The sequence below is a fragment of the Nicotiana sylvestris genome, chromosome 4, assembly GCF_000393655.2.
Source record: "Nicotiana sylvestris chromosome 4, ASM39365v2, whole genome shotgun sequence".
NCBI lineage: Eukaryota > Viridiplantae > Streptophyta > Magnoliopsida > Solanales > Solanaceae > Nicotiana > Nicotiana sylvestris.
This window is the reverse complement of record NC_091060.1, coordinates 176,556,218-176,567,351: the sequence shown is the minus strand read 5'-3', so window position 1 is coordinate 176,567,351 and position 11,134 is coordinate 176,556,218. Positions and strand designations below refer to the sequence as shown.

Below are 11,134 nucleotides of genomic sequence, written 5' to 3'. Positions count from 1 at the left end.
TTGGACTTGGGTGTATGCCCCGAATCGAATTCCAAGGTCCCAAGACCGATAAATGAATTTTTGAGGAAAATTGTTTTCTGAAATTGTTATAAGATTTGGAAATGAATTTTGATTAGAACATGGTATCAGGCCCGTATTTTGGTTCCGGCGCCCGGTACGGGTCTTATATATGATTTAAGATAATTCTGTGAAGTTTGGTAAAAAACGGAATCCGTTTGACGTGATTCGGACCTTAAATGCAAAATTTGATGTTTAAGAAGTTTTGGTAAATTTCATTGATATTGAGGTTTAATTCGATGTTTATGATGTTATTTTGGTGATATGAGTACACGAATAAGTCCGTAGGATGTTTTTGAGGTTGTGTCTATATTTGATTTCGAGCCCCAAGGGCTCGAGCGAGTTTTGGATAGGTCACGGGGTACATTTTGAACTTAGAAAATTGCAGAATTTCAGCTGTGCATAGCAGGCATGCAGGCTTCGCATGGCTTGCAAATGCGATATCGCAAATGCGAGTGGTTTTTTGCAATTGCGAAGGAAACCCAGGCCAGCTCCTTCTCGCAAATGCGAGGAAATTCATCGCAAATACGATGCCCCTGCAGTCGCAAATGCAACCTTTTATTCGCAAATGCGAAGCTTCCCAGGTTGGCCAGTGATCGCAAATGCGATGCCTGCCTTAGCAATTCCCAGCTTGCAATTGCGAGCTTCCCTTCGCAATTGCGAGCTTCCTTTCGCAATTCCCAAGCCAGCAGAGGTCGGGGTTCGCAATTCCCATATCTGCAACCTGCAACTTTTATACCTAGTCGATTTTAAACCTATTTTTCATATCCTCTCAAAACATAAACACACTAGGACGATTTTTCAAAGGCTTCTTCTTCTCCAAATCAATTATACGAGCGAATTGGTGGTGGAATCAAGGGGTAAAGCTATAGTTGAAACGTGAATTGTGTTCGTGGCATCGAGGTAAGTGTTTGGTCTAACCTTAGCTTGAGGGATTAGGAGTTGTGTCTATTTGCTACGTGTTAATTGTGGAGTACGACGTATAGGCATGGTGACGAGTATCCATACGTCGGTGTCAAGCATGCCTGTGAGTCTCGTGTTATAAATTGTTATGACTCTGTTGTGGTTTATTGTGCCTCACTTGTTATTACCATCATTGTTCCCTTGTCGGGATGTTTGTTTGATATTATTGTTCCCTTGCCGGGATATTGTTGAGATATCATTATTCCCTTGTCGGGATGTTTGTTTGATGTTATTGTTCCCTTGTCAGGATATTGTTGAGATATCATTGTTCCCTTGCCGGGATGTTTGTTGATATTATTGTTCTCTTGCCGGGATTCCTTGTGATTATTGTTGGCTTGTAAATGGGATCGGGTGGTACGCCTACCACAAGATATAATAAAATGGGAGCGGGTGGTACGCCTACCACAAGATATGATGAAATGGGAGCGGGTGGTACGCCTACCACAAGATATAATGAAATGAGAGTGGGTGATACGCCTACCACAAGATAAATAAAATGGGAGCGGGTGGTACGCCTACCACAAAATAAGTGAAATGGGAGTAGGTGGCACGCCTGCCACGAGATACAGGAAATGGGATCGTGTTGCACGCGTGCAACAAGATGTGAAAAGAAAGTGAAATCTACCTTTGTTTTGCCTTATTCTTGTTAGTGGTTGGACTTTGATTCCTTATAATTCTCTTGATATTCCTTTGTTTTGATTTTGTTTGCTAGTTTATAATGGATCTTATCTTAGTTTGTTTACCCATAGTTATGAGTAGCTAAATCTTTTGTCTAAGGTTTTGATGGAACCTATTGGGGGATGAACTTCTTGTTTATGTGAATACAAATTGCTAGTTTCAATCTTTATTTATTCAACTATGCTCTTGTTGTAGTTAATTGACAGGATCCTCAATTAGTTGTGCCTATTTAGTGTGCATAACTCGGGAGAGAGTGCATATGTAGGTTATTGTTGAATAACACCACTCCTACAATATAAGAGGAATCTATAACTGCGGGTTTAAAGGTGGGATTAGGGATAACGAAGCCTTGGATGCAATCTTAAGTGAACTGTGTTAATTAAAGCTAGCTAATGTATCTCGGGAGAGTGCAATAGTATATTACTGTGATTACTCAGGAGAGATTTACGGTAAGAAAAGTGTTCATGATTGATAGAGGTGTGTTGGGAAATTTGTATGAAGCATAAACAGAAGGGATTCTATCAATAGGGGAAATCTTTACCTTAGCTTTTTCTCATCATTGTTTACAACCTTAGCATTTTAGTTTACAGCTTGTTATTTACTTGCAATCTTAGTTAGTAAAGAAACCTTCAACTGTGATTCAAAAGTTTGGGAAATTGGTTCTCAAGAGTTTAGTGGGTCTAAAGATTGTGATTGATAGGTTAACTCTCTGTGGATTCGACCCTGGGCGTAATACTCGGGTTATATTTGCAACGTCCGCAAAGTCCTTTTTGTAAGGCATAGTTGGGCGTGATTAGTCACTGGAAATAGAGAATGCACAACCAATCCATAATGGAGCCTTCTCTTTGATTGCAGTAACAAAGTCCAGAGTTTCTTCTCTAATGGTAAAAAATTTTGCTTCATCATTCTTGTCTTCATTTACGACAACCTTAGCACAATCATTTGCCACATCAGTTGGAGCGACAAGATACATCGAATCGTTAGATAAATGTTCCTCAGTAGTCTCTGTTTTCATCGTAAACTCTTTATATGGTTCCTGAATAGCATATAGTTCCTGAATGGCATCTTTAGACCGATCCGACAATTCATCAAACACCTTGTGCACCTCGTCGTTGTCGTTGTCGTATTTAAATGACTCAACAAAGTATTGTGGCAAAGGAAAGCCTGCGTCCTCTTTGTTGTCATCCAAAATCGAATTGTAGAACTCTTCCTCCGCGTGAGTTACCAAAACTGCAGCGTCGTCAATTTTAATTAGCACAGATGGATTCTCAGCACAACTCTTTGGCTTCATAGCATCTGGTGCGGGTAATTTTGTGTTAGTAACTACCACATTATCAATTTCCCTATCGGGCATTTCCCCAGACACTTTGTGGGCAATGTTCAGGTTGCCGTAATTCGAGCGAGCATGGCAGTATTGATGCAAGGGCAAGTTGGCCATGTTGCTCCATGATGGAAGAGCCGTTGCTCGGGCCTGATAATAGTCCATTGTGGTAAACTGCCGGAGAAAGGCTAAATGTCTACCAGGTGCTTCCCGATTTCGACGTCGAAAATGAAAAAACAATTTGTCCATGAAATGGTCCCAGCTTGCAAGTTGTTTGTTTCGAAATAAGCAATGATACCATTCCAAAGCATCGCCATCCAAATAGAATGAAGTCTATGACACTTTATGCTCTGATGAAATATTGTAAAAGTTGAAATACCTCTCTGCCTGAAGAACCCAATCCAGAGGATTCTCACCGCTGAAACGACCCATTACTGGAGCGTGAGATAGGTCCACCATGGTAGATGGAGACAATGAAAGCACCAACGTTATGGATCCAATATCCACAACTAAATACAGAAATAACAGATTGATATATTGACAGTGATAACAAAGCAATTACACTATAAAGTAACAATAACTAAGAGAGGGGAAGTTTCTACCAAATTCGGCCTAACTCTAAAATGCAATGAACGTATCCCGATTTTCTTGGTCTCTGTCACACGCAGTGCACATGCTCTATTTTCAGCCAGGGTCCCATATGTAATTTGCCAAAAGCCAGATGTGGCATCACAGTTATTTTGATTCATAACATTACATGTTATTGTTCTTCTTATAATGTTAAAGAGATTAAAACTTGGTAAAAGGGTAATTGGTTCTAATAATTGGCTTGCCTAGCTCACATTAATAGGCGCGATCACGACTCCCGAGGGTGGGAAATTCGGATCGTGACATTGTCAAATTAGCATCATTGAGTAACCAAACACAAACTGTTATGAACTTATTAGAAGAGAACATGCTAAGAAATCAAGACGAAAAGTGAAAAGATAACAGGACGAGCAAAGGTTTAAGTGTGGGGTGTTGATAATAGGTGAATTTAACTTTATTCAGACCCTAAATAACCGCCTTCTTGCATAGTTTTGATAATAAAAGTGATAACAAAATGCTCTTATTAGTGCTTTTCATGATTTGCAGGTTATATATGACTAAGGAAGGCTAGGGAGCACTTTTGGAGTGAAAAAAATGAAGAAAGAGAGGCCAACCATGAAATATCCCAAGTGAACCACGCAAAACAGGCTGAAGAATCAGAAAACTGAGTCTACCGCGGTTCTACCACGACCGCGGTAGAATCGCGGTGAAGGATGTTCGCGGATAGAAGGAAATTCAGAGGCCATGTTTGGCCGCAGTTCTACCGCGACCGCGGTGGAACCGCGGCAGGAGGCGGAAATTTCAGGGGCTAAAGTGCAAAACACGGGATTTTTAGCCCAGAAGCCTATTTTAAACACTAGACTTCGCCCAAGAGAGGCATGTATTGAATTGGAGAGTATCTTGGAAGAAAAACAATTGTGAGAGATCACCCAAAACATCTTTCTTCTTTTCTTTGATTTTTATTGCTAGTTTTTGATGATGAATATTATCTTATCTTGTTTACCCATAGTTATGAGTAGCTAAATCCCTTGTCTAAGATTTTGATGGAACCTATTGGGGGATGAACTTCTTGTTTATGTGAATACAAATTGCTAGTTTCAATCTTTATTATTCAACTATGTTCTTGTTGTAGTTAATTGACAGGATCCTCAATTAGCTGTGCCTAGCTAGTGTGCATAACTCGGGAGAGAGTGTATATTTAGGTTATTGTTGAATAACACCACTCCTAAAGTATAAGAGGAATCTATAACTACGGGTTTAAAGGCGGGATTAGGGATAACGAAGCTTTGGGTGCAATCTTAAGTGATCTGCGTTAATTAAAGCTAGCTAGTGTATCTCGGGAGAGTGCAATAGTATATTACTGTGATTACTCGGGAGAGATTTACGGTAAGACGAGCGTTCATGATTGGTAGAGGTGTGTTGGTAAATTTGTATGAAGCATAAACAGAAGGGATTCCATCAATAGGGGAAATCTTTACCTTAGCTTTTTCTCATCATTGTTTACAACCTTAGCATTTTAGTTTACAGCTGTTTAATTTACTTGCAATTTTAGTTACAATAGAAACCATCAACTTGTGATTCAAACATTTGGAAAGCTGGTTCTGAAGAGTTTAGTGGGTCTAAAGATAGTGATTGTTAGGTTAACTCTCTGTGGATTCGCCCCTGGGCGTAATACTCGGGTTATATTTGCAACGTCCGCATTGTCCTTTTTATAAGGCATAGTTGGGCGTGATCAAATTTTGGCGCCGTTGCCGGGGAGTTAACGGAATGATCAATTACCATTGCTAGAAATACAAAAAAAATCTTCGCGTAGGCAGCTTCTCTACACCCAATTTTTTATTGAAAATTTTGACGGTTGTTGACTTGGTTGTACAGGTGTATGCCTAGAAACTCTACAAGGACTGGAGAACTACTTGAAGGACTCGCAGACCCTGAGAAAATATTCAGGGCATTGAACCGTGCCAACAGAAGACTTCAACCACCTCAACAAATAGACAAATTCGAAACTGACATGGGAGACGCAATCGACCCTAACGGAAACGGCAGGCATGAGCAAGTCAACTTGAATGTCAGAGACGCGGCACCTCTGGTGCCCGAGGGTGCACTGTATGACTGGGCACAACCCACAACTGACAATTTAGCTACTGCCATAGTTGTGCCTGCAATACAAGCTAAGTCGTTCCAGATCACAAATAATATGCTGCACTTGTTGCAAAACAAGGGACTCTTTTCTGGGATACAACTTGAAGATCCTCAGCAACACTTGAAGAACTTCTTGTCGATCTGCAAGACCCAAAGGCAGCCCAATGTCACTCCAGAGGCAATCAGGTTATTATTGTTCCCATTCTCGGTGACAGGAGCTGCACAGGTTTGGCTAAACTCACTCCCCATAAATTCTATAGCAACGTGGGATGAGTTAGTCAAGCAGTTTCATAACAAGTTTCATCCACCCAACAAAACTGCCCAACAAATTGATGAGATCGTGAGCTTCAAGCAGAAACCAATGGAGACACTGCATGAAACATGGAGCAGGTTCAAAGGAATGTTGGTTATGTGTCCACATCATGGTATTCCAGAACAGATGTTGGGACAACGATTTTATATGGGACTGTCGGATGGGTTGAAGAATATTGTGGATGCTTCAGCTGGTGGGGCATTCTTGAGCAAGACATGGAGAGAAGGTCAGAGTTTACTTGATAAAATGGCACAGAATTCGGGATGGACATCCAGGAATGCACCCATAACTCCAGTGGTACACTCAGTGCCCCTTGATCCTTCAAACACTATGGCTGAAAATATGGCGACCCTCCTGACACAAATGAGCATCCTCACCAAAAAGGTGGAGGAATCAGGACAGAAGCAGCAGGTACACATAGTAGACACTACCAATGGGGGCTTGTGCACATCTTGCATTAGTCAACCAGTTGGTAATCCTTGGAATACAGAGCTTGATCATCATCAGCAGCACCCTGAAGATATGAACTATGTAGCTAACTATGGGGGTCAGAGACAAGGAAATCAGAACTGGGGTCAGCAGACTCAACAACAGTACAGACCACCTCCGCCACAATATAACGCCGGAAACATGGGAGGTATAAGACCCCCCAACAACATGGCACCGTATCCTAGATCCTAGGGGTACAACAATTAGCAGTAGGGGTACCACCCGCCTCAACAGCAGCATGGTGGAAGACAGGACGATGGGTTTGCTAGACTGGAAGCAATGATGCAGCAGGTTATTGGGTCCACTGCGAAGATAAATGAGAGAGTAGATGCACATGATGCAGCTATCAAAAATATTGAAGTGCAGGTGGGCCAAATTTCAATGTCTCTGAATAATCGTCCTCAAGGAACGCAACCTGCAGATACCCAAATCAATCCTAAAGATCAGGGCCCGAAGCAGCTGATGGCGGTGAGTCTCCGTAATAGCAGGGATCTCGATGAATAGCAGGAGAGAGTTCGTGACAATATACAGGCTGAGACACTTATTCAGGTACCCATTGAGCTGGATGAATCCATAAGGCTGACAGATGTGACAGTCCAGCATGCTCAGGAAGAAAAGAATACTCAGTAGGAGACCGAGAAAGTTGCTGAAGCAGTTGAAGAGTCAGTAGTAAAGATAGTAGCTGAGAAAGAAAAGTCCCAAGTGATTGGGAAGAAAAGACCTCTTGCACCATTTCCACAGAGGTTGGCTAAACACCAAAAGGAGGAGCAATACAAAAAGTTCTTTGAGATGCTCAAGCAAATTCAGGTAAATATTCCATTGATCGAAGCTTTAAAGGAGATGCCTGGATACGCAAAAATGATGAAAGACTTAATGTCCCGGAAATTTGACTTCCAAGACTTGGATACAGTGACACTTACTCAGACGTGCAGTGCAGTGGTAACTAGACCTGTTGCTGAAAAGCTCTCAGATCCCGGGAGTTTTACTATTCCATGTACTATTGGAAACTTTGCTTTTGCGAAAGCACTCTGTGATTTAGGGGCCAACATTAATCTTATGCCCTTGGTCATTTACAAGAGGTTGGGCATTGGGAGAGCTAGACCCACATCTATGCTGTTGTAGCTGGCTGACAGGACTATGAAGCATCCATTTGGGATCCTTGATAATGTACTTATTCAGGTGGGGAAGTTCGTGTTCCCTGCTGATTTTGTGATATTGGATTGCAAAATAGATGAAGAAATTCCTATCATCTTAGGAAGACCATTCTTGGCCACAGGTAGAGCTCTTATTGATTGTGAGACTTGGGAGCTTAAGATGAGGCTCAATGACGAAGAGATTATATTCAATGTGCAGAAATCTATGAGGCGCCCAAGTGAGTTCACAAATTGCTCTCTTATTGATGCCGTGGATGTAATCGTTCAGTCTGATGATGAAGTGTTGACGATTGGGGATCCCATCGCTGCATGTTTGACGAATTTGGAGGAAGTGAACGGTGAGGACTTGGCAGAATGGGTGTTGGCATTTGGAAGATAGAGGGTTTTGGGAAAGAAATCTAGAGTTTGAGCCCCTACACTTAGAAAAGAGGGAGACTCCTCCAGCTAAGCCATCCATTGAAGAACCACCGTAGCTGGAACTAAATCCATTGCCAGGCCACCTCAGGTATGAATTTCTGGGACCTAACTCCATTCTACCTGTTATTATCTCATCTGGTTTGTTAGATGTGCAGGTCCAACAGCTTCTACAGGTATTGAAGGAGTGCAAAACTGTCATTGGGTGGACCATGGCAGACATCAAGGGGATCATCCCCGCGTACTGCATGCATAAGATTCTGCTAGAAGAGGGGCACAAATCTTCCAAGGAACATCAGAGGAGGCTGAACCCGAATATGAAGGAGGTGGTGAAGAAGGAAGTGATAAAGTGGATAGATGCGGCAATTATTTTCCCAATCTCTGACAGCAGCTGGGTTAGCCCAGTTCAATGTGTGCCTAAGAAGGGTGGCATGACGGTTGTGAAGAATGACAACAATGAACTAATCTCAACGAGAACCGTCACAGGCTGGAGAATTTGCATGGATTATCGAAAGTTGAATCTAGCCACCCGGAAAGACCACTTCCCACTTCCCTTCATTGATCAAATGCTGGATAGATTAGCAGGGAGGTCACACTTTTGTTTTCTAGACGGATATTCAGGGTACAATCAGGTTTCCATTGCACCCGAGGATCGAGAGAAGACCTCATTCACATGCCCTTATGGCATCTATGCCTTTAGGAGGATGCCCTTTGGCCTATGCAATGCACCCGCCACATTCCAATGGTGCATGATGGCCATATTCACTGACATGGTTGAGGATATAATGGAGGTGTTCATGGAAGACTTCTCAGTGGTGGGGAATTCATTTGATGAGTGCCTGGTGAATCTGACGCGTGTGCTGAAAAGGTGCATCGAGACTAATCTGGTACTGAATTGGGAAAAGTGTCATTTCATGGTACAAGAAGGCATAGTCTTGGGGCACCGGGTGTCAAGCAAGGGAATAGAGGTAGATCGAGCAAAGGTTGATATAATAGCAAAGCTGCCTCCACCAACTTCGGTCAAAGCAATCAGGAGTTTCCTTGGACATGCCGGTTTCTACCGGCGGTTCATAAAAGACTTCTCCAAAATCGCCAATCCTCTCTGTAAGTTATTAGAGAAAGATCACCCGTTTGTCTTTTCTGATGATTGCAGGGTATCGTTTGTGGAGCTGAAGCAGAAGCTGGTCACAACACCCATCATTGTTGCCCCCAACTGGGAGCAACCGTTCGAAATAATGTGTGACTCTAGTGACTACGCAGTGGGGGCAGTGCTGGGCCAGCGAAAAGATAAATGGTTGCACCCAATCTACTATGCTAGTAGAACGCTGAGTGGAGCCCAGTTGAACTATACGGTGACTAAAAAGGATATGCTAGCTGTGGTGTTCGCATTCGACAAGTTCCGGTCCTACCTGATAGGATCAAAGGTAATTGTATACACTGACCATGCTGCTCTCAGATACTTAATAGAAAAGAAAGACTCTAAGCCACGCCTGATTCATTGGGTGCTGCTTCTGCAAGAGTTTGATCTTGAAATACGTGACCGCAAGGGCACTGAGAATCAAGTCGCTGATCACCTATCACGACTTGAGGGATCTGAAAATGCAATTGAAGTTGAGGAAATTCTGGAAACTTTTCCAGACGAGCAACTGCTCGCCACCACTCATCAGGAAGCGCCATGGTATGCGGACTTGGCCAATTACCTAGCCAGTGGTATAGTTCCTCACGATCTTTCATCGGTCCAGAGGAAACGATTTTTTCGTGAAAGCCGCTTGTACTATTGGGATGAGCCCTATCTCTTTAGAATATGCCTGGATAACATGATCCGGAGATGCGTCTCCGAGATAGAACAATCTTCTATTTTGCAGGCTTGTCATGCATCGGCTTATGGTGGACACTTTGGAGGGATCAGGACAGCAGCAAAGGTGCTAGAGGCCGGATTTTTCTGGTCGACTGTGTTTAAAGATGCGCACTCATGGGTGAAGGGTTGTAATGAATGTCAACGCACCGGGAACATTTCCCGACACCACGAAATGCCCATGAACCCAATTCAGGAGATAGAGGTGTTCGACGTCTGGGGGATTGATTTCATGGGTCCCTTCGTCAGCTCCTATGGCAATAAATACATCCTTGTTGCTGTAGACTATGTGTCCAAGTGGGTGGAAGCTGTAGCATTGCCCACAAATGATGCGAAAGTGGTGGTGGGATTTCTAAAGAAGAACATATTCACCCGCTTTGGGATACCACGGGTGATTATTAGCGACGGAGGCACTCACTTATGCAATAGAGCCTTCGAGAAGTTGCTTATGAAATACGATGTGCGCCACAAGGTAGATACTACTTACCACCCGCAGACTAGTGGACAGGTTGAGGTATCCAACAAGGAAATCAAGAGTGTGTTAACAAAAACTGTATACGCCACAAGAACTGATTGGGCAAGGAAGCTAGATGATGCACTCTGGGCTTACAGAACAGCTTTCAAGACACCAATTGGTATGTCACCATACAAGTTAGTGTTTGGGAAGGCCTGTCACCTACCTGTAGAACTTGAGCATAAAGCGTGGTGGGCACTGAAGCAACTAAACTTAGATATGGAAGCAGCGGGCACATCAAGAGTCACAGAATTGCATGAGCTCGAGGAATTCAGGTATCTTGCTTTTGAGAGCACAAGGCTGTACAAAGAGAGAATGAAGAAACTACAGGATCAAAACATTGTTGAGCGAAATTTCAAACCTAGGGACATGGTATTGCTATACAACTCAAGACTAAAGTTGTTCCCGGGCAAGCTGAAGTCACGATGGTCGGGACCATTTTGAGTAGTTGAAGTTTTCCCGTCAGGAGCGGTTGAAGTCGCCAATGAGAATGACTCTCGTACATTTAGAGTCAATGGTCAGAGATTGAAGTTGTATGTGGGTATGAGCGAGCTTAAGGAAGGGTCTGAACTACATCTGACTGAACCACAGAGGTCGAGCGAGCCTTAAATGCGCTCATCCTGCGTCGTGTCGCGACGTTAAATCA

At 43.0% G+C, this 11,134-nt stretch overlaps 1 protein-coding gene across 1 annotated transcript; it reads left to right on the top strand.

The window, feature by feature from the left end:
- The first annotated feature begins 6,830 nt into the window (after positions 1 to 6,830).
- Positions 6,831 to 7,673, top strand: LOC138890576 (uncharacterized). The gene is made up of 2 exons (XM_070173972.1): positions 6,831 to 7,019; positions 7,182 to 7,673. The coding sequence occupies exons 1-2, from the start codon at positions 6,831 to 6,833 to the stop codon at positions 7,671 to 7,673; spliced, it is 681 nt and encodes a 226-aa protein (XP_070030073.1).
- The last annotated feature ends 3,461 nt before the right edge of the window (positions 7,674 to 11,134 follow it).